The sequence below is a fragment of the Rattus rattus genome, chromosome 17 (assembly GCF_011064425.1).
Source record: "Rattus rattus isolate New Zealand chromosome 17, Rrattus_CSIRO_v1, whole genome shotgun sequence".
Classification (NCBI taxonomy): Eukaryota; Metazoa; Chordata; class Mammalia; order Rodentia; family Muridae; genus Rattus; species Rattus rattus.
Window position 1 is genome coordinate 12,700,146 of NC_046170.1, and position 23,404 is coordinate 12,723,549.

General features: G+C 44.8%; 1 protein-coding gene across 3 annotated transcripts; it reads right to left on the reverse strand.

The window, feature by feature from the left end:
• Positions 1-327: 327 nt before the first annotated feature.
• On the reverse strand, positions 328-23,233 carry Dync1li2 (dynein cytoplasmic 1 light intermediate chain 2). 3 transcript variants are annotated; one of them, XM_032887355.1, is made up of 13 exons: positions 22,930-23,231; positions 22,709-22,782; positions 20,676-20,792; positions 17,612-17,842; positions 11,837-12,006; positions 11,085-11,178; positions 9,775-9,910; positions 7,779-7,890; positions 7,284-7,343; positions 5,927-5,968; positions 5,460-5,577; positions 4,705-4,821; positions 328-3,239 (listed from the first exon to the last, which is right to left on the reverse strand). In XM_032887355.1, the coding sequence occupies exons 1-13, from the start codon at positions 23,034-23,036 to the stop codon at positions 3,139-3,141; spliced, it is 1,479 nt and encodes a 492-aa protein (XP_032743246.1). In that variant the 5' UTR covers positions 23,037-23,231; the 3' UTR covers positions 328-3,138. The 3 variants fall into 3 exon arrangements, with proteins under 3 accessions (XP_032743246.1, XP_032743247.1, XP_032743248.1); XM_032887356.1 differs by lacking the exon at positions 5,927-5,968 and having other exon boundaries at positions 22,930-23,232; XM_032887357.1 differs by lacking the exons at positions 328-3,239; positions 4,705-4,821; positions 5,460-5,577; positions 5,927-5,968 and adding an exon at positions 6,876-7,163 and having other exon boundaries at positions 22,930-23,233.
• Positions 23,234-23,404: the final 171 nt, after the last annotated feature.

Below are 23,404 nucleotides of genomic sequence, written 5' to 3' on the forward strand. Positions count from 1 at the left end.
AGTACGTATTTTAAATGTTTGGTTTTCTTTCTCTCCTTTCTTTCTTTCTTTCCTTCCTTTCTTTCTTTCCTTCCTTCCTTTCAAAGTTTATCTTACTGTGTATGTTCTTGTGGTGGTCAGAGGACAAGTTCAAGGAGCTAATCCTCCTTCTGCCAAGTAGGTCCTGATGACTAAACTCAGGCTGTCAAGCTTCACGGCAGCCTGGTGGCACTGACCCAACTCACCAGCCCGAGGTATACACATTGCTTTGCCACACACCCACACAGGATCAGCAGGTAACGGATATCTAGTGGGATGCTTTATCAAAAACAAAGTCACCAAAACCTGTTAGCAGTCTGGATTCTTGTTTATTGAAGCCAGTAGTTAGACATCTTTCCCCCCAGCACTAGAAAGCAAGGTTCCACATGACTGCATACTGCACCCAGACAGAGCCACATCCTGGACTAAGGCTAGCGGGCGATCATCTGCAGTCCTAATTTTAGGTTAAAAACACCAATGAACTTAGCAGAGAGACAACAGTGAACTTTCACTTACAGCATCAGCATTGTTAAGGTCACGATGTACAGAGGTCACTTTCACCTTCACCAAGTTCAGAAGACAGTCTTTTCAGTTTCAATACTGTTTTAAAACGCCAATTAAAAAAAAGTAAAAGAGAAAAAAGGTGCAGCTGTGCATAGTAGCACAAGCCAATCCCAGCACTTGGGAGGCAAAAGCAGGCGGATCTCTGGAGGGCAGCCTGGTCTACAGAATGAGTTCCAGGACAGCCAGGGCAATACAAAGAAACCCTCTCTGTTATTTAAGAAAAAAAAAAAAAAAGTGCAAATAAAACAAAATAATCTAGCAGCATATCTGTTGGATTTTTAGGAAAGACCAATTCATAGCCCTCATTTGGGCTATAATTTTTAGGTTGGGCTTACTTAAAGTTATCCATTTAAAGACAAACAGAGGTAATCATTATAATGTGTATAAATAGTCATAAAATTGTCTGTTATAGTCTACCATACAAGTGTATTCTTGCAAATAAAATTAATTTTACTTTAAAAAGTAAAGGCTGTTTATTATTTGGCCTTTGGTTCCAATGCTTGAGAATCCTAAAATAATAAAAATTACCTCATCTCCTCAAACCCCTAAAGAACCTGGAAGCTTCCCAAAGCTGGTGACTTTGGTAACTCCTGAGCACACAGTAACATGCATCAGTCTCCTCTACAAGAGTCATGTTGATTAGAGCACAACTGACACCAACACAAAAAGTGCCTAGCCATTCAAATGATACACTTTAAATGTATCAAAATTTAAAAGTCACACTATTAGGCACATGTCTTTGCAAGAATTCCTAGTTTCTGAGGTCACTCATTTTGCCCTGGCTGCTACAGAGATCAGGTGATCCTCCACCACAGTTTCTACTCCAGTCAGCTTCCTGTCATCGCCTGGACAACCTGGTCATTTGAAGCCACAATGCATGTTTAAAAAAATAAAAACAAAATAACAACAACAAAAAAAACTGAATTAAAAAAGGAAAAAATATATTTCAATAGTAAAACCGGCACAAGAAACATCTTTTTGTTGTTAGAGAGGCAAGTTAGCACGCTGCTTCCTCCTTAACAGTGTTCCGACCTTTACAAAGTGACTCCCAGTCGAGGAGCCTCGTCACATAACGAGATGTTAACTTACGCCCAGAACTACGTTAGTGGTTAGTCAAATCTGGCATGTATGTAATGACATTAGGAACATTATGCCGAGACACAACAACAAACATTCATATAAAAAAAGTAAACTCCACGGAAGTGAACTGTGGTTTTTCCCCTTGGTTTGGATGACAAATATTTTATACATAAAGTCATGGTAGTGTTTGCATTTACATGTGCTGTGTCACACAGAAAACTCAAAGTGCTATCTCCAATCTACAGAGGTTATCCTCAGCATGGTGGTGTGACATGACAGTGTTCATGAACATGCCCCTAATGGAAGACATGTAAAACTCACACGCCTGTAAGAGAAGCGCTACAGTTTATGACAAACACAAGCCTACCCCTTCCATTCTCCACATAAAGCACCCACTTTTCGGTCTGTCAGCAACGATTCGACCAGGGAGCTACAGAAAGAACCTTTCTGTATCAGGGAAAGTTACCACAGGCTCTAAGGCAGGAACTGGCACAAGCCAAATAGCCAGAATACAGTGATAGTAAATACTTCCCCCAAACTTGCTATAGGACATTGCCAATACGGTCCAATGAGCAATCAACCACCCATTTCTATTAGTTGCCAGCCTGTGGTAGTTAAAGTAACAATTAAACAAAACAGAACAGGAACTATTTAAAATATCTAATTTTGTATGTGCTGACTTTGAACATAACACAGTGACCGCCTGCCCCAGGTTACCTGTGCATAGAGCCCAGCATCTTTTCAAGGACAAGGGACATGGCCTGGGCCAAGCATGTGGGTCCTGGGCAGCTGCGGTCTTCACCACTCGAGTCAGCCCACCTTACTGAGGCACCACAAATAAAACACATTTCCCATAACTTAAAGATGCAATCAGAACAAGTCCAGTTCCCATTCTGCTTAGTGCTTAGCTTGGAAATGTTTCTAATTGTTAGGTCTTAACTGATGCTATTTGGTTTCTACTGTGCATGTACGTACTCATTAATGCCGATCTCTCGCTCACTTGCTTCCTTCCTCCATCTCCTTCAACCATCAGCTTCCCCACAAGCACTTCTCTTGTCCTTCTTGAACCTTTCTCTTTCCTGGACTTTCCGCTACTTAACCTGCTTCCCAAGAACAAGTGAATTTGCTAACACGCAACTGGTCAAACCATCCATCTGACTTCCTAGTCTCGTTCGCTCCACTCTGACAGAAAGTGGGCCTCCTCTCTCCACTCTACAAGCCCAGCTGCGCTTACTTCCCACAAGAGAATCGCAGCCCAAGAGTCCAAGGGACATCCCTAACAAGGGGCCTGACACATAACCTTCCTAAATGTGCACTTCACACTCGGACAAGCCAATGAAGTATATGTATTTTTTTAAAGTTCATCTCCCCTACCCCAAAAACTGATAGCATGTGCCATATCAGAAAAATCCTGGTCTTATCAGATGAATATACATAGGTATTTGGTCATTTGACATATGCACTTTCAAAGGAGGGTCAGGCTTCGTTTTCTGTTGAAGAGTTCGTTACCATGGAGTCTGGTTTTCGAGTCATTCTATCCAGTTCTTCCTGAACGTTTGACAACACAGTCTTTTGTCCTTAAAGTAAGGAAATGGAACAAGAAAGAGAGAAAAAACAAACAAACACAAAATAGCAGTGTGAGAAATTTTTTTTTTTTTTGTAGGTAGCATTTCTCTTTATAGCCCAGGCTGTCCTGGAACTTACTCTGTAGACCAGGCTGGCCTCAGAATCATACAGACTTCTGCCATCATTCCTAGTGAAGCATCCTCAGAATGAGAAAAGCCTCTCATCAAGGGTAACAACAGACCCTAATCTGTTACCGCCAGCGCCATAGGTCTGGGTTCTCCAACTCGGCAGGAGCTAGGGATGCCTCTGTGCCAAACTCAAGGGGTCTTTCTGAACCCCTCAGCCCCCATCCCTAATCCCTGTGTACCTTCTCCACTGTCTCCCTGGAGGTCTCCATCTGAATTTCAGGCTTGTAGTAAACTATGTTGTTTCCTAGACAGGTGCTCAGGTTTGATTACTACAACACCTCAGACTGATTAATGGGTTGATGATGTAGCTTTGGCAAAACATGCAGGATTTGATTCTCAGAAAACAAAAACACCCTACCCATGAAGTCATTCAGTTTAGTTTAAGCTGACTCACATGGAAATACCATGTTTTATGATGAGAGTGAGGCTAGGCAGTTAGTTCATCCTGCACAATGCTTGTGCTCCTATTCCTACTGTCAAACACTATCTGGGCCTGGACAATGACCCTTATCTGGTGAGGGACAAACACAAGGTCGAAGCTGAGGCCCAGATCAGATTCTTGGGTCTTTATGAACTCCGAGTTGCTAGAGGATCAGACTGCCCTAGGGACAACATGATCTTCTACCATCCCTGTCTACCTTGGAAAAATCAATTAGAGAGCACATGAACAGCATATGCCTAACATGCCCTTTATATGTGGGCTGTTGTGGCATTCATCAACTCCTAGGTTTAATCCCTGGCCCCACGAAAAGGAAATCAATGTATTCTAGTTTAAGAAAGCATGTGATTCCCAAGAACATAACTATTTTATTTTTAGAAACCTTCAAGACTAGCTTGTCCTACCAGCCTAAACGGAAGGACAGATAGCTGGGCCACAGAGGGATCCAGCGGTAAGACCATGCAGGTTCACAGGCTCCAGCCCCTGCAAGATTAGGGACTGTGAAGCAAATAAAATTCTTCCCCCTCCCCATAGATTTACTTTATGTACATGAGTATTGGGCCTGCCTGTATGTCCATGCACCAGTTGGTGCCAAAGGAGGTCAGAAGAGGGTGTCAGATGCCCTGGAACTGGAGTTAGGGGTGGTGGGAACTACTATGTGGATATTGAAACCCAGGTCTTCCACAAGAATTCATGCAGTCTTAATTGCTAACACAAGGCTTGGTTCTGTTCATAGCTAGCCAGAACACTGGAGGTGTGCGGGCTGGTGAAAGTGACTGCTGCCGTGTGCACCTGTTTGACAGCACTGTTCTGTTAAGGATCTGAAGCTCTGGGGCTCTCCTTCTGTACCTGACTTCTTGGTTGTGCTCTGCACTCCACCAGCACTGGGACTTCCAGGAGAGCCTGTCTTTTTACTCAAGAGACTATTGAAGAAGCTGGCCAATACCCCTTCACTTGCTGCATTATCTAAGGAAACACAAAGAAAAACAATGAAGTGTCACTCAAACTGAAACAGGAAAAGTGGTCCTTAACTTTAAATTGCACATCTGTGGCTGTCAGCTTCCTACTGCACTGATTACACTCACTGTGGTCTCTGTTAGCTGAGGTTAACTGGGCAGTGATAAGATTACCAGTGGAAAAAAGTTTGCATTTCCCACCTTTGAGGGTCACAGAGAAATCTTTGTTTTTGTCATTTCTGTGTCCTTAGTGCGTGCACGTCAGTTTTCTAAGCCTGCAAGGCTCATAGCCCAAGTGCGGGATGCTTACTGAACATGTAAGAATTTACAACCAATATCATTGTGTGTCAGTAAGCAGTGGCTTGGTAAGAACAAAAGAAAAAATAGCCAACTCATAAATAGAATTAATACAAAGCTAAGAAAGGAAACAAGATATACATTGTACAGGGACTGCCTAAGCTGTAGTCTTTCCTAAAGGCACCTGCAGGGCCTTACACAATGCTGGTGCACATGGTTACTTGCTGGAACATAACTTTTCCTGGACAACCATCAGCCTAGCTTCCCTGGATTCCCACCTGAGAGCCACAGCTACTGCTATGTGCCCGTGGGCCTAGGCCTACAGTCGTTCCCCTAAGACAGCATACATACTTTTGATGTTTGGATCTGGCTTCTTTACTGATGTTCCTGGGGAGGCGCTTGGTACACTAGCTGGTCCACCCCGACCCTGCGTCCTTGGAGAGCCAGAGGGTCCTCTGGCAGGGGATTCCTAAGTCCAAAACCAGCCCACGTCACACGTAGATATAAAAATAACAAAAAATACAAAAATCGAAGTCAACACATCTTCATGTCTGAGGTATAGTATCTGCAGTACAGTGGAGGTGTGCTCCCAGCTCAGTCTCCTGAGAAAGGAACTAAAGCTTACGGAGTATCAGTTGTCTTTCATCAAACATTTCTGAGGTTCTATTGTATTTCTGGCTATGGGCCTTTAGGGGCACCAACTCAGTTTAAAATAGAATAGAAGCCCGCATACATATAAACTGTTGCAATAACGGTGTAAAGTTAGAAGGCACCCATGACACTGGGCTATAACCCTCTGTTTGGTGAAAGGTACTCACGGAGGTTCTTGTGGGCGTGGCAGGCTGCTTGGCAAGGAGTGACTGCAAAGAGAGGGACAAACTGGCCATTAACCAAGGCCTGCAGCATGAACTGAGGTCTGGAGAAAGGGCTGACTCCACGACTCTACTACAGGGCGCCAACACAGACTCATGCTTTACACTACAAATGCAAAATAACCTACACTCCGCACCGGGTATATGAAGATACCCCAGAAACCAGTTTAGAAGCTAAGAAAGTAAGCAGGCCACAGAAAAGGGAAAGGGGTGGAAAAAATTGCTAAAAACTAACAGGGACTGGCTGTACCCTTAGGAGATGGTGATATATCTAACAATTTGAGTGAGAGAGAAGTGTTTACAACAGGTTTGTGTTCAAAACTGTTATCACAGGGGAGTCAGGGTGGATCTGTAAGAAGCTGAGAGTGTCATAAAAACACTGTATGCATACAAGATGCTCTCTAAAAAAAATGAATAAAATATTACAGTAAAATGGTCAGTTTGGGGCTAAGGATGTAACTCAGTTGGTAGAGTACTTGCCTAGCACGCATAAGGCTGAGCTAGGTTTCCAGCACTGCTAAAAAATTACAGGCAGATGACACATACCTGTAATCCCAGCACGTCAGAGTCAGAGGCAGGAGGATTACAAATTCAATGCCATCTTTGGCTACATTAGTTTGTCTGTTTTCTGAGACAGGGTTTCTCTATGTAAAAGCACATGTATATACGTATGTATGCATATGTGTATGTTTTCTGAGACAGGGTTGCATGTATGTATGTATGCATGCATGCATGTATGTATGTATGTATGTTTTCTGAGACAGGGTTTCTCTATGTAAAAGCACATGTATGTATGTATGTATGTATGTATGCATATATGTACGTTTTCTGAGACAGGGTTGCATGTATGTATGTATGCATGTATGTATGTATGTATGCATGTATGTATGTATGTTTTCTGAGACAGGGTTTCTCTGTGTAAAAGCCCTGGCCATCCTGGAACTCCCTCTGTAGACCAGACTGCCTCTGCCTCACGATCGCTGAGATTAAGGGACTGCAGTACTAACTACCACTTTTATATACTGTGGGAAAAATGGGAGTGAACCAGGCCACTTGGTAAATTGTCAATTCAAGAAGTAAGTCAAAAAATCTTTCCAAGGCACATTAGAACATACTAAGCCCATCCCTGTAGGACAATGTGCAATGCAGGCAGGCATCATGAAGCACGTGCTCCAATCCCTACCTGTGGAGAGAGTAGGGAAAGAGGAAACCTCATCTTAACCTCCACGCCTCTGCGAGCTCTCAAACACACAGTCCCAAACCCCTCCAGAAACGGCATCCCATGCAAGAGAAGGCCTCTTACCTGTTGTTTCATCAGGAACACCTGCTCATCCTCAGCTGCCAACTCTTTGTCATGGACCAGCTGTGAAATGATACATGTTTGTGACCACAGGCAATGAAAATTCTCAAATGTACGTCAGAGTTCATGCTACAAGAATCTTGGTCTGGGCCTCCACATGGGCTTGGGGGATTCTTCTTGAGACTGAAGTTACATTGTTCTAACTAGGTATAGACCTGCTCCCAGAACTAGCCATGGCATGTAACCCATCTGTGTTTAAGTCTGGCAGGTCCTAAACAGCAAGCACCTCCCAGATCACAGTCTTCCAGCAGGAGACCCCAAAGGGAGAGATCTGGCTAAAGTAATTCACAAGTGGTAGGAGTGCTGTTGGGACACAACTGACAGTACATGACCATCCGTCACTCACATTCATACAGGGAGCCATTCCCGGAACAGCAGGTCTCATTTGCATAACTTCAAACCACCTACATACGGCCTGCAAGGGATTGAATGAGGTACCTTTCTCACAGGAGGCTTTACAATAAAATCTTCATATGCATCTTCTGGCTTCACGGTTGTAAAATTTTCATGTAAAATAGCTATTTTCTTTTCATTGTCCCATCCTGCAGGTCTAAAAGTAAGGAGACACTGATCAGTGAGCTTTGCCTGAGCCTGCCTTCCCACACATCTCAATCACATTTCAGATTATAAGATGCTCTTTCATGAGGTCCTTTCTCACAGCTCTAAGTCTGGAGGTATTGTCAGTGTCTCGTAGCTCTGGGTACTTAAGACAAAAGGCAAAGCACACCCATTCCATCAGATCAACGTGACACATCCTGCTTCAGACTCAGGGAGGAAACTAGGCCTAAAGAGTCAGTGGAAGTCACTGCCCCAGTGTGAGAACAAGGGCCGGTGGGATCCTGCTTAGAGCAACTATGCGCAAAGGAGGAGATCCAGAGAGGACCGTTACTCCTGGGCTTTGGCTCTCCTTTGCATTCTGTCCTTCTTGAGGACACTTCTTTATACCGATTATCCGATGAACAGTTCATTAATTTTGCTGGCATGGAAGATGTGCCTTGAAGCCAAGGGGAAACTATGGCCTATGTCTATCCTGGGTCACCGACAAGAGTCATAAGGAAGCCTTAGGTTCCCATGTGGGTGTCACATAGCTCAACATCATGAGGCAGGAAAAAAAACGAGGTTGGATCAGACTTCCCACTTCCCACTCTTAAGGCGGCAACTACACACTGTCCACACTTCTGAGCTCAAGAAGACAACTGGCTGTTCTCACAACCCTCTCACTCCCTCAACTCCTAGTCACAGTTATATTATCAAAAGGGTGCCATCCAGGATGCTTCTCCCTAACAGCCTTGCTGACCGTACAAATTCCTACACAATAGTGAAAAAGGGACTGGGCACAGCTGAGGTTCTTCATGATCTATGATGCTATAAGCCTCAAGGAGGCATAAGATGCATCTTCATTCCATACTAACCCTAAATCCAACCAGAACTCCTGCTTCAGGAGCCCGTGACAAAAAACTAAGTGAGTACAGAAGCAGACCCCTTACTGAGTTTCTGCTTTAGTGCCTGTCTGCTGTTCTGAGCAATTTTTCAGAGCTAGGGCATAAACAGTCCGAGTGAGTCTCTCCAAATATGCAGGGGGTAACCTGTTTAGTTTTCCTGAAGCATCGGCCTTCCCAACACCCTTGGCTCCTTCCTGCTGGTCTGCCTGAGAGAGAGGGCTCATCTTCCAGCAGCAGGTCTTCTGGCCCCATCCCATTAACCCACTGCTGTCCCCTCCTCCTTAGAACATGTCTGTTTCTGTGCTGTGACAGGGGTGTACCCCATTCATTTTTATGTCCTCGGCAGAGAACCTGGGTATCTAGGGGGTGCTGTGAAAGGTTTGCTGAATGAACAACTGTAACTGCCAAGTCCAGAGCTATCAAATCTTAACATCAATCTGCTAAAGTAAGACCACAACACCGTCATATGCCGAAACAGCAATGTGATTATCTCTGAGAGAAACGACATGGGCTCAGGAAAACTGGGTACTTAAGTGTCTGGCAGGAGGACCAATCCCAGAAGCTTTATAATGCAGATGCCAGCAAGTAGCGAGCAGAGCTGAGGCCCACACTGATGGGGACACTGAGAAGATGCTTGCCTTCACCCCTGTCAAGGGCAGTCACCAGATGCTTTCACAAGCCACATGGGTCACCACACTGAAATCTCTAACTTCAATTCTCCTCACAGCCAATGCTTCACCAGAGCTGACAGTAGTGCATATAGTGGCTTGCCTATAGTCAGGCAACTTTCTCTCAATGAAGGAATTCGGCACCTCTGACCACATCACCCACTTCCCTTAAGCCAAATGAGTCACTGCAGAAGGAGCAGACAGCGGAAGCTGCACCTGTCTCCCACCTGAGGGCCAGCCCAAGCACTCTTTCAGACAGAAGCACCACACTGAAAATGGACTCTAAAGAGAAGCGCTAAATACCACCACCTCCAAAGAACTCACATAAAAACTGCGTCCTTTTCCACAACTAAGGCGGGTATGGTGAAGTGGAAGCCGTATGTTTTATGAACGATGTACTTATACAGCAAGTCAAGGTTTTTCTCTTCCTTCACTGAGGTGTAAATCAAGGCAGCTCCATCTGATCCATTTGCTTAAGGAAAACCAATTCATTGTGAGACAAAAACCAACTGCACCCATAATCTTTAAAGCATGAGGTGATCTACTGTCTTATCTGCATGCGAGCAACCAAGCATGCAGACTTTAAAAACTACCAAGGAACAGAGGGAGCAGAGAACCACACTAAATAATACTTCATGCTGAGGCAGGAGTAGGATGCGGCTGTTTTTCTTTTTAACACTTACAGTGCTGCCCACTCCCAAGGCTGCTTTCTAAGAAGCAAAATCAGTGGAACACTACACTCAGCATACAGAGCACACAGGCTACTTCCCAGGCAGGGGCGCACAAGGGAACCAAGTTTACCATCAGGGACAGCTTCAGAGAGGTGCCAACAAAGGGCTCAAAGAAAGTACCTGTCACCAGTGTGGAACTAAGGTACCAACTTCAGAAGACTCAAAAAGTTGTTGATATGGCATCATAAAACATGAGAAACACTTGCATCATCTAAACCAGTAACCATGTTGGTAATTATACCTCTCTGCTTAAGAGCAAAGTTTAATAAGATTTTTAAGTACGAACAATATAAGTGGGAAATAAAATGGTTATGCATCAGTTTTTTAATATGGAAATCTATCAAAAGTAGAGCCTTCAAAACAAGACAACTAAGTTGGGTATGCAGCACTCGCTTGTAATCCAAGCACTCAAAAAGCTGCGGCAGAAGATCACAAGCTCCAGGTCAGCCTGGGTGACACAGTGAGACTCTATCAAAACAACAAAACAAAATGAAACAAAACAAGAAGAAAAAAATACTTCCAAAGTGAGCAAAGTTATTATGTACAAAATTCCAAAATTCAAACATAGCAAAATTGTAAAACTAATAGATTACAATTCCCTTTCAATCCACCACCACCTCACAGTAAAAACTAGCCCATGAGGTAGGCAGATGGGTTGGCACTTGAACAAAGGTGCTTGCTGCCACTCCTGATAGCCTAAACATGACTTGGAACCCACACGATGAGAGAGAAATGACTCCCCAGTTTTCTTCTAACCTCCACACTCACATGTCCCACCCTAAATAATTGAGTGAAATGAAAAGAAAAGAAAAAGAAAAGACTACTCTGTTCAGGAGGGGCTCTGACGACACCCCTTCTGGAAGAGCATGTGCTCCGGGGCCCGAGACAGCGTCCCAAGGATACACTGGAGGCAGAATCCCCGCAGATGCGCCTGGATGAAGTCCAGGTGCTCGTCTCGGTAATCGTGCTCCTTCTCCAAGATGCTCACTGCATCACACTGCAGGACAGACAGAACCAAGAGGAATGTTAGAAGGGAGTAAAAGAACAAGACAGTTCTCTTCCATCCTGGGCCTCAGTTTAGACACAAAGTATAGATATAATAACCCTGCTCACCCCATAAATGTTTTCAACATCTAATGAGGTCACCCGGCCGTGCACTGTGCACTGTGCCCTGCGCTTCCCCCTGCTGGGCACTGCACCTCATCTGTCCCAAGAACAGCATGAAACTGGGGGAACCTGCAGCTGGGCAACTAGGTTGCCTAGTAAAAATTAGAATAAAGCAACTTTGAAATCCAAAATGTTTTTAAAGCTACCTCCCCCCTCATATAAGAGACAACTTTCTCTGATATTAAGCTTAGTTTCTATTTCTACTTCATTATGCTATTTCACCATAGTTTGGACCAGATGAACTGGAACCATAAGCAAACTGCTTTCACTTGAGTTTGCTCTTGAGGTCAACAGGGCTTTCTGAACTGGGTACTGTCAAGTCTGCAGCAACACGAAATCACACTATGTTCTACCCTGGCACATTCATATAACTTAATGATCCCTGAATAAACCCAATTCTCCCTTGAGAAGAAACTCCATCAACACTTCTAAAACTCTTTCTTGTTCACTGGGCAAACCCAGTCAAGGTCACAACTCCCTGGACGTACCTTTGTGCACACAACCAACACTGGGATCCCCAGGTTATGAGTCAGCACATTGTCACCCAGAGGGAGGGCAACATTGTCTTCATCTGAGCCTGAGGTCAGAGGCCCTCTTCTCTGTGGGGAACCCTGACAACCTTCTTCAGGCTCGATATAATCTTGAAAATCTTTCATAACTATAGAAGAAAAAGAGAAAAATTATACAGATGCAAATAGAAACACATCTTAGGCTTAGAAAATTAAGGGAAAAAGGCAATACAAATATAAAACAAAAGCATCTATGAACACAAGGCCTGCAGACCAGAACCTGTACGTGAGAGCACTTCAGGGTTAGAATGATGGGTTTTGTTGTTTGTATTTGGAAAGGTCTCACTAGAGACCTGGGACTCACTATATAGACCAAGACTGGCCTTGAACTAGCAGCAATTACTCTCCCTCCCTCCCTCTGCCTGCTGAGTGTTAGGATTACAGCTGTGAGCTACCATACTCAGACCTTCACAGGGTAGGAAAAGCCCTCCATGCTTAGGCGCCAATAGGCAGCTCTGTTTTTCTAATAAACCTAACAGGACTGAAAAAGATCCAAGGCCTTTTAATATGCTTTCCTTAAAACCAGGCAACATAAATGTAACTGAAAGTACTGGGAGAGAGGGCAGGGGACCGGAGACATGAGTTAGTGGTTAGGAGCACTGACTGCTTTTCTTGGACCCAGATTTGAGTCCCAGCACCCACACAATGACTAAAACAATGTCTGTAACTCCAGTTCCAAAGGCTCTGATACCCTCTTCCGGTCTCCATGGGCACTACACATATGGTACACATACATGCAAGCAGAACCTCTCTCCCCCAAACATAGATAGACAGACAGATACATAGACAGATAAATAGATAAGATCGCTATTGAAAATCAAGAAAAAGATGTACACTCTACACCCATAGAACAGGTTTCAAACATTTTTTTAAAACTGAGATTTTAGTTCATCATTGTGCTTCTGAAATGACGGAGAAGCTCACGGTCTTTCAAGTAATACCAGACCCCTTATGTGAAAGAAGTGGGTTATTAAGGGTGTGCCTTTGAAGGACAGTTGCTCTCATTCTCCTCTCCCCCTTCCTCCCTCCCCTGACTGTGTGTGTTCTTACGTAGCCTAGGCTGACCTCAAACTCACTACATAGCTGAGGAGGACCTTGAACTCCTGGTCTTCCTGCCTTTAGCTCTCTAGTGCTGGGATTACAAGCAGAGCCACCATGCCCAGTTTATGTAGTACTGAAATCAGGGCCTCATGCATGCCCTCTACCAACTGACAACCATATATTAACCAAGCTACACCCTCAGGCCCTCTTTTCTCTTTCTGTTCCCTATCTACTAACAAGTGAACAACTTTTTTCTACCAAAGCAACAGAGCAAGCCACCAGTGAGTGCATAAAAATTCTGAAATCATAGCTAGACAGAGCTCACTCTGTGTGTGTGTGTGTGTGTGTGTGTGTGTGTGTGTGTGTGTGTGTACACAAGTGCTTGAGTGTGGCACCCTTTTTGACATAGGGCCTCTCGCTGAACCTGGATTTCACCAATTTAGCCTTGGCTGGCCTCAGCAATGTCCCGGTCTCCTCCCCAGTACTAGGACTATCGCTGTGTGCTACCACACCTAGCCCTTACATGGATAAGAAGACTAGACTCTGGTCCTCATGCTTCATAGCAGTACTTTATAGACTAAGCCATCTCGACACCCCTTCCTTTATTTCCTCAAGTATGCTCTCACAAAGGCAGAGACTAACACATATCATGAAACTTCATTTTCAACATAAGGAAACCTAACAAGGTCATCTCCATTCTATGTTGGACAAAACCAGAGAATTTGATGTTGTTGTAGGACCTTAAAGGAATTAAAGACTCTTTTAACGGTTAAGTCAATGAAAAAATGCAATGGTTAACTGACAGGGTAAGATCTCATTGTCCAAGAACAGAGAAGGCATTTGTCCAGGGTTTTCCCAAGAGGGAGCAGGGCAGAGCCAGGAACAAGACAGAGGTGAGCTAAGGTACAGTGGGAAGAGCAGGGTGTGTGTGTGTGTGTGTGTGTGTGTGTGTGTGTGTGTGTGTGTTGTTTGTGTGTGTGTGTGTGTGTGTGTCTGTCAGCTGGATCACCTATTCCAGGAGCCCTTCAGGTCTGTGTTCTGCATATGTCACATGGGAGAGTAGCCTACAAGTCCTGAGAGAAAAACTACTTAGTCTAAATCAGTGGTTCAACCTTCCTTTCCCATGTTTGGTGACACCCAACTATTCAATTGTTTTCTTTGCTACTTCATAATTATAATTACGCTGTTATGAATCATAATGTAAATATTTGATATGCAACCTCCATGAAAGGGTTGTTCAACCCCCAAAGGGGTCAAGAGCCACAGGTAGATCTCTGTAAGGCCAGCCCACTCTACATAGTGAATTCCAGGTGAACCAGAACTACACAGACCCTACATTTAAAAAATAAGCAAATAAATAAGTCACGTAGGAGACACACCTCTAGGTGTGTCTGTAAGGCTGTTTCCAGAATGGTTTACAGTTTTCCATCTAGGCCTACCATCCCAGAGTCTCTGTATCTAGACTAAATTTTAGAAAAAGGGGAAAACTAACTGAGCACTACACTTCACTTCTCCTTACTGACTGCAGATCGATTGTGACCAAAAGCGGCCTGAGGTTCCTGCTGCTGTGCTTTCCTCACCACGATGGAGGACTGTATTCCCTCAAGCAGCCCAAGCCAGGGCAACCAAGCCGAACCAAGTCAACCAAACCAAACCAAACCAAACCAAACCAAGCCAAGCCAACCAAACCAAACCAAACCAAACCGAACCAAGTCAACCAAATCAAACCAACCAAACCAAAAAAAAAAAACAAAAACAAAAACAAAAACAAAAAAACAAACCCAAACCTTCTTGACAATGTCTTTGTCCAGCTGTTGCAGCAACAAGCACCACCTTCTGGCAGCTCTAGGTTGCTGTCCCTCTGCCAGCTCTGGGTCACAGTGGCTGATCACAAAGCTGCTCCACAGCAGAGAGGCTGACAGGAACCTGACTGTAAAGCAGTGCTCACTTGTTGAGAACAATACTAATGGCAGCTGGAGAGGTGCTCAGCAGTTAAGAGCACATCTCACTCCTGCAAAGGATAGAGTCCACTTCCAGCACTGCCCGACACCCTCCTGTAACTCCAGCTCCAGGAGGCCCCCAGCAGTCTGCTAGCACCTGCATTCAAAGGCACACATATTGTGCCCCCTATAATTAAAACTAAGATAAATCTTAACAGGAAAATACTAAAGAGTCTAATTAATCTGTAAGGCAGCGGTCCTCTGAGCAAGAATATGAAGAACTAACTTCCCAAAAGTAAGCTGAAATGGCGTGAACACAAGCGCTCTTCAACACCAAGCACAAAGGCACGGCTACCATTCCCAATATCACAGATCAGGGAAAGTGACAGCAGAGATGCCCCCCTACACACACATGGTTCAGCAACTGCTAGATGTCCTCCAGTGTTCTCCCCTCTTCCCCCTAACCCAACGCAGAATTTAAGACACTTTCTAGACTAGCAAGCGGGGTGAGAAGGTTAGCAAGGAAAAGGGCTCACTGTGAAACACTGAGTCACAACGGAAGGAGAGAAGCTTTCGAAAGTCATGCTGCACATACATGTGCAAGCTCACACACACTTTTCAAAAAGCCAACAGATTCTACTCTCAACCCCTTTAAAGGAGAACAGGCAGGTGCACCTCAGCATTGCCTTCTGCTCTTCTGTGCTTGGAACACAGACACATTGCTAGAGTTCTAGTTGTCAAAGGAAAAGAACCACACCCTCAAAATGACAAAGCAGTGAGTAGAGAGGATCCAGGGCTCTGGAGCAGTCTTCCCAGGGCTGCGCCCTACTTGCAAATTGCCCTCCTGCCTCTAGATTTCCTTTCCATGACAAATAAACCACAGTCTTGTTTAAGCCATTCTATCCTCCTCTCCAGTTTTCTGTCATATGTCGCTGAATCTAATCTTCAGTGACTTAGACGCCAATGACTAAGACCATTAAATTAATTCAGTGTCTCCTTCACAAGCGTGCCAAGAATAGGTACCCTGTCTGCTGTATCCTCACAGCATCTAGAACAACGTCGGCACCTAGCACTTTCCTTATTTGAGAAAGTGACACCATTGGCCAATGTGGCCTTTCCTATTTTAATAAAACTCTGTAAGGGTGTCAGACCCAAGAAACTTGAGTTCACAAAACTGACTGAAGTCTGCGGCACATTCGCTCACCAGTCTGGGCATGGAGCTGTGTGCAGTGGTCTGTGAACAGCTTTTCAGACTCAGCTATTTTGCTGAGCTGTCTTTAGCAACTCTGTTTTGCAAGAAAAAGAGGCATTATCTAAAAAGGCCAGTGGCTGAGGAGAGGTGAGATGAACGGCATGGCGATCATACCCATGTGAGGATGATTCTGGAAGAAGAGTAAGGTGTTAAGCTCCAGTTGAGCTGATGACAGACAGGGGCAAGATGAAGTGCTACAGGAGATGTACAGTAGGAAAGTCAATTTGAGAAGCACCATCAAACTTTCCTGACAGCGTGCAGATAATGTGTGCCATGCTACAGAGCCCTCATTAATTCACCAAGGGGGTGATGTCATCCCATGGCACTGAGCCAGGGCAACCAAGCTCACACTGGCCAAGACGCTGCGGCTGCTGGTTCCGCTCCCTGCCCCTCCCATTTCCCTGGCATAGGGACAGAAGCTGATGTAACTGCACAGAAGCAAAGGAAGGAAAAACAAGCTTCTGAACCACATTTGAAAACCCACCAAACTTCCTTTAATTTGTTAGTTCTTTGTTCTCAGAAGGGTTTTAAACTTAAAATAACTTTTATTGTATTTTAATGACCCCTCTCACTGAAAACAATCTTCCTATTCCTGAAGGCAATCATATTTGCTAGATTCCAAAAGAATCTAGTCAGAAATAAAAGATTTCTCTTCTTAGGGGTTTTTAACTAAGCCCATCAACAAGAGGAGACATGGAATCTCCATGGGATTCCAGAAACATGGGCTTGGGGTTTGAGGGAAAATGTCCTCAAAGACTCTGTCCCTAGCTGATATGACTGAAGGGAAATCCACTAAGCTCTCAGTAGATTTCTACTCATGTGCTCTTAGCTCAATGGGTATTAGAAGGGGGAACTACCCAAGGAGAAGAAGCCCTAAGGAAGGCCTTTGGAGGCTATCCTTTCCCCTTCTCTCTGCCCATCTTCGCCTCCCTTCTGCAGTGACAGATAGCCTCACCACAGGCCTAGAAATAGCCAAGTGACCATGACTGAGATCTCTGAACCCATAAGCCAAAACAAGGCAAACCTTCCTACTGATACACAAACTCCACCTGCCTCTGCCTCTGCCTCCAGTGTACTGGGATCAGAGGCACACACCAGTACATCAGGCCAAGGTGCTCTTTTTTATTATTTACTTATCTATTTACTTAGTTGTATTTGTGTGTGCGTGCCCTTGAGTGCCTGACTGAATGTACACTATAAGTATGCTAGGTCCCCTGAAAATGGGAGCTATAGGCAGTTGTGAGCTGACTAATAAGGGTGCTGGGAACTGAACCTGAGTTGCAAGGACTCCTAATTACTGAACTATCTCTCTAGCCCTTCAAATTATTCTTGATGACTGAATTTTAAAAACTGAAACACATATTTCAAAACAAATGCAAATTCCATCCCAAATAAACCCTCTTGCCTGAAAAGGAAGAAGGTGGCCCCAATAATCCAAAAAGACTAGTGAATTTTACTCACACTTCCGTTCCAGATCCCTCATTTCCTCTGGTGGAATTTTCATCTTGTCAATGTGCTCCCGTAAAACACTAGCCCATTTCTGTAGAGATTCCATTATAGTCCAAGGTCTAGACATGTCTGCAACAAAAATGACCAGGGTCTCCCGCAAAGACTCAGCGGAAACTGCAAATTTCAGCAGGCCTTTGTGGTAAAGGTCTCCATCCAAAATCCATACATTGCAGCGCGTGTGATCTGGGGAGAGGAATGAAGCCACATTATCATCTGACAGCGAATATTGCACAGCTATGAGAACAGCAGCATTAGGAAGGGAATGAAGTCACACAGAAAGCCTAGCCCAGGAAAGCCAAATACCCAGTGGATAGCAAATCCAGCCTAGTACAGAATGAAATGCCTAGGCTTTTAAAAGTTTAGATAACCACATACAGGATGACTCTCTAACTAAGGTTTCAACAGACTCTAAGAAGCAGAGTGAGAATAATTTGCTGTTGATAACAACCAAAGGACACAAACGTTTATTGATGAACTGTCCCCAGTCTAAAGAATCCACTGTCCTAAGATATCAGTTATCTGAGTTGGTGAGCAAGCCAAGTGAATAAACCCTTCTGTGTGTGTCACACTAAGCAACTACAGTCAATCTGTCAGGATAATCAGTTATACATTCCAAGCATCTCTACCTTTTAGATATACTTAGGGAGGTACTTACAAATACAATGAAATTAATGTCTGATGTTGGCTTGAGAATAATCTACGTGGACTAAAGGGAACTCTTAAGTTACAGCTGAATCCAAATATACTAAGAACTGGGAATTGTGATAATTCAACTATGGAAGACAATTCTCTAAAATAATAGGATACTTTTAGAACATTTCAAACATATTCCTTAATTATTTTTTCTATGAAAGTACCTTGAGAGGGAACTCCTAACATCAAAACATCATTTCATTAACTTCCTTTTTCAACATATACTTTTAAAATCTACCTTCCTTTAGCTTCCTTGTTGTATAACCAATTATTAATAGCTATAAAAACACATTTGGATGAGTTTGAGCATAAAGGTATCTACATCTAGCTGTACTTCCAACCTCTAAATTATTTTTTAAATTTTAATTATTTTTATTATTTTTAATTATGTGTGTGCCAGCCCACAAGTGGCTATGTACACAGGAGCACAAGTGCTCTCAGGTACCAGAGGCCTTGGATCCCCTGAAGCTAGAGTTATAAACCACTGGGAGCCACCAGACATGGTGCTGGGATGGTTCCTCTGAAGAGTAGCAAGTGACCCATCTCTCCAGCTCCTACTTAAAGTTTTTTATACCATTTATTTAGAGCTGTGTGTGCTCCTCAGAGTATAGGCAGAGGATGTGTCTCAGTACCAGTGAAGGTTCCCCAGTGAAGTTGGAGGACAACCTGTCCCGTCAATTTTTTTCCTTCCATCAAACTCAGGCTCTCTTGGCAGCAATGGACTTTACCTGCTGAGCTACCTCACTGGTCCCAAACCAGTATATTTTTGTGTTTTAAGTCTGGGTCTGTGAATCGACTCCAAACATACTTTGTACTTTATACGCCTATCCTTCAGCAAGCAGTTTCTTCAGCTTTTCCGGCCAACATCAACTAGACATGATTCCCCCCATGTGTGGTGATCACACATCACATGCAGCAGTAGACAATATCTGAGAGGCAGTGGTCCTTTGACATATAATTTCCTACCACAACCCAGATACAACCAGAGACTAGTTTCTTTAGCAGGTGATTGTCTATGAAATGTGTACTTACAACCCAGTTATACCCCACAATTAAAAAGGCTAGGGCTGAAAGATGTATAATTAACCTCAGGTAAGGGCAACTCTTCCATCAAACAAGGATTGTCGTTAAGTAAGCAGCTGAGAGAAAGTCTTATAAATACAGAAAGAAAAAGCCTTCATAGGAATCTGAACTTGATGTTAGCATAAACTTCAATTCAAAGACATGTAAATGTGATTACTGGGATGCTGTGTCCTGAAATGTGCCTCAGTCTTGGAAACACCAGAGGATGAAGGGGCTCAGAGCATCCACCACAAAGGTAGGAAGCTTTCACTATGTCTCCAGTACGCCTCTCACACACACACTCTGTCCACCTGCAAAATGTACCAGCATCCTCTTCTTTACAGGAGGAAATTACGTTAGTAATCAGAAGCCACATTACTGCTGAACATAGGTGTGGCATTCTGAACCAGTTTGGTCTGACTCCCAAGCCCAATATCTTCCCAGGAAAACCATGGAGGCCTACAAAGGCAGGAAGCAAAAGATGCAAACATGCGAGGTCCTCTAGGTTTGATTTAGTGGGCTGGTGATACAAGCAGACTCCAATGGGTCCAGACAGGACACCCGATGCTTACTCTTCTGACAGAGGCCTTGACACCAGGCTGACATTCTGCTTTCTTTTCAGGACCATTAACGAATGTTCAACAAGATGAAGTCAAGGGAGCAGGGATAAAATTCCTGGAGATCTCAATTAGTGCAAAGAGGTGTCCAAGCTTTAGGAAGAGCCTCTGTCTTCTACTACACAGCTCTTAGAGAGGGCAGAGCTTCAGTGCTGGAGCAGCTTTTAGTTTATCTTCTTCAATTTAACAATAAGGAAGTAGGAGATCATGTTATAAAAACACCCTAACATCACGATTACTAGTATTTAAATGGACGAGAGCAAATATAAAAAATGAAAATTAACCAATTCATTTCAACTCCAGACTATAAACTGTCTCACAGGAAAAAGACCCAGGCACCAATAACTATTCTCCAGTCCTGGAAACAGCTGAGCATATACAACCTGAAAACTATAAAGGAGTCATTACCAAGTAACAACTCTGAGGGTTCAAGGACAGCCTAGTCTACATAGTGAGTTCCAGGCCAGCCAGGGCTACAAGAGAACCTGTCTCAAAAACCCAAAACAAAAAAGCAAACTAAAACAGTGAGTAAAGTCTTGCAAAGGACATACATTTCACCCATTCTCTGGGCGTAACAGAAAGCCTGGACATGTAGGAGTCAGAGCCCTACACGTCACCTTTCTAATGGAGGAACAGTCACTCACCATCACGGTCCTCATCATGAACGCTGAGGTAAAGATACTCTAAGCCTCTTCCTTTTTTGCCGTGCTCTGCTCCTTGGAGTTTGGTCATGAGAGTTGTTTTACCAGAACCATCTTCACCTACAAATGACATTTGCAAGAAGACAAAAGTATACTGTGTATCACTCTACACGAAGACTGTAGGGTCGTAACATTAACACAGTAAGGGACAACCAAGCAAGCCTGCTAAGGTCTCTCTTACTGGCTCCCATGAACAAAGGAGACCTGCTTTTAAGAGCAACTGGCAGAGGGGTTGGGGATTTAGCTCAGTGGTAGAGCGCTTGCCTAGCAAGTGCAAGGCCCTGGGTTCGGTCCCCGGCTCCAAAAAAAAGAACCAAAAAAAAAAAAAGAGCAACTGGCAGAGGCACCCAACCCAAGATCCCAAACGATCCCTCTGCTACAATTCTCCTCACTTCTCGAGGGAAGGAATACAGCAAACCCAACAGTTCTACCTATGTTTTCTAAGACAAACATCTAGGGAAGTGAAAGTCAGAGATGGCCACAAAATAAATACATCTTTGCCACAGCAAAAGCAAGAATTCTGTGAAACACAACTAACCCCCAAAGTCTAGGAACACTGAAATAAAAATCTGGTTCTGTCTCAAGTCATGATGCTTATGTTAATTACACACATTTGCTTTGCAGAACAACTTCACAAGCATCCTAAAGGCTTGGAAACTGGGGAAAAAGAACTACTGACCTAAGTGAAACTCCTAAGTACAGTCTCAGTAGCAAGTGTTTTCTCATCTCTCTAGGACTATCCATTGCCAACACTCTCCCCTTCCAAGACAACCTCAAACACGAACTAGAATCATTACCAAACATCACTGGACATCCTCGGATTCAATACTATGGAATTCGAGAACATATGAAATGAAAGGCAGTCCACAAAGATCCTCCCCTACAATGCTCACCCTTTTCACGCTGGCCACAGTCCACCTGGACCACACAGGTTGCTTGTCAGTCTGACTTCAGCTCCTGCTCATTCTGATCTAGCTGGCCCAACAAAGCCTGAATTACTTCTCTAAAGCACAAATCTGGCTAAAACCTACCACACTAGCCATCACTTGGATGAGAGAAACAGACGGACAAGGATGGAGGAAGATAAAATCTGAAAATCAGGAGTCTCCAGGAAAGATGATTAGTCCTTCAGACCTTCATGATCTGACCTCATCTTATCCTCTTTTGCAAAATAACTTCTAACGGTGTCCAAATGCTTCACCCTGTTATCTCCATGTGCTTGTACCTAGACAATTACCCTTCAAAACACCTGATCCCACAAATTCTCTCTCAACACATCAGTGTGATGCGCCCACAACAGTCTGCTCTTGATGCAACCACGCACACATCTGCCTCTGCTAGAATGGGATTCTTGCAGTGTGTCTAAGACTGTACCGTCCCATTGCTCAGTCCTCTGCTCCCACTCCACAAACAGCATTGCAGGTGAATGCATACAATCCCTTTCATTGGTATGAGATAACTGAAGCCAAAGAGGTTAAATGACTGACGGGACAACCTAGCAGTGAGGGCAGGATTCATGCAAGAAAGTTCCTGGGACTGACGTCCAAGCTCTGCTGCCTGCTCAAGAGGACTTTCGTACATCTATCTCCTCAGTTCCCAGTACAGGTAACCTAGTTCCTCCCATCTTCTCCATCTGGCCTGCACATCCTCTTTTTTTTTTTTTTTTATTTCTCCACATCCTCAACTTGGTGAGCACAAGGCTAACCGATAAACCGAGTTAAGGCTGAAGGCTCAGCCAAACGACTAAGGGAATGTGCCACAAGCCCACACCACATCACTGGACTCCAAAGAGAGATGCATTTAGGGGGTCAGTAGAGGTGTGAGCTTGGAGACTCTCTGGCTACCCTGTTAGAGTCCAGCGTGCCCTCCTGGGCAGGCAAGCGCAAGCTGGCAGTAAGGGTGGAGAAGGCTGGGAACTATGGGAGGGGTGCCGCCTGACCCACCCCTGAGCCCCAGGGTAGTACCCTGCTGCTCACCGAACACCAGAATGTTCTTGCCGGACGGCAGCTTGGACCTGGCGCGGGTGGACACTTCGCTCAAGATCGAAGACCTGCAGCGACAATGACAAGAGTGGTCAGAGCGGGACCGCCTTAGACCGCTCGGCCCACGACTGCCCGTCAATGTCTGCCCACGGTCCTGCCCGCTCCGGCCCGCTCCCGGTCTGGCCGCACCATTTGAGACTCTATACGCTCCTCACCATAGACTCTGGCCTTCCTCCTCTTCATTGGTCAGGTCGCCGGCAGCCGCCACTGCGGGCCCGTTGGGACCCAGCAGCAGCTTCTTCTCCACCCCCACCGGCGCCATCTTGCCAACTGCAGCCACAAAGAGGGCCCTCCCCCGGGCCCGCCGAGGACCCGCAAGGACCCCGGCAGGGCCGCGCTGCCCGCCCGCAACGCCGCAGAAGCTTCGTTATCCAGCGCGTCCCGACGGGCCAGCTATGTCCGCGTGCGCCTGCGGGTCGCGGGATCGCCGCAACTAGGGACGTTGCTCGGTCAGGCAGACAGGCGGACAGCCTAACGCGGGAGGTGGAGCCGCGGGCACCACCAGATCGAGGACGCGCTGGCGACGCCTGCAGGGTAGGCCGAGACGCGGCAAGCCCAAGCTTTTGGAATGAACTCAAGCTAGACAACCTATTTGTAAGCGATCTCACTGAATCTTGCTTCACTCTTAAA

What these genes read in the sequence shown, in the direction of transcription:
- Dync1li2 (XM_032887355.1), bottom strand. Translation starts at nt 23,036, where the DNA reads ATGGCGCCGGTGGGGGTGGAGAAGAAGCTGCTGCTGGGTCCCAACGGG. An exon ending in TAAAGCCTCCTGTGAGAAAG is followed by an intron (nt 7,344 to 7,778) that starts GTACCTCATTCA and finishes ATCATTTCACAG; the next exon opens with CTGGTCCATGACAAAGAGTT. An exon ending in CCACGCCCACAAGAACCTCC is followed by an intron (nt 5,578 to 5,926) that starts GTGAGTACCTTT and finishes TTTTGGACTTAG; the next exon opens with GAATCCCCTGCCAGAGGACC.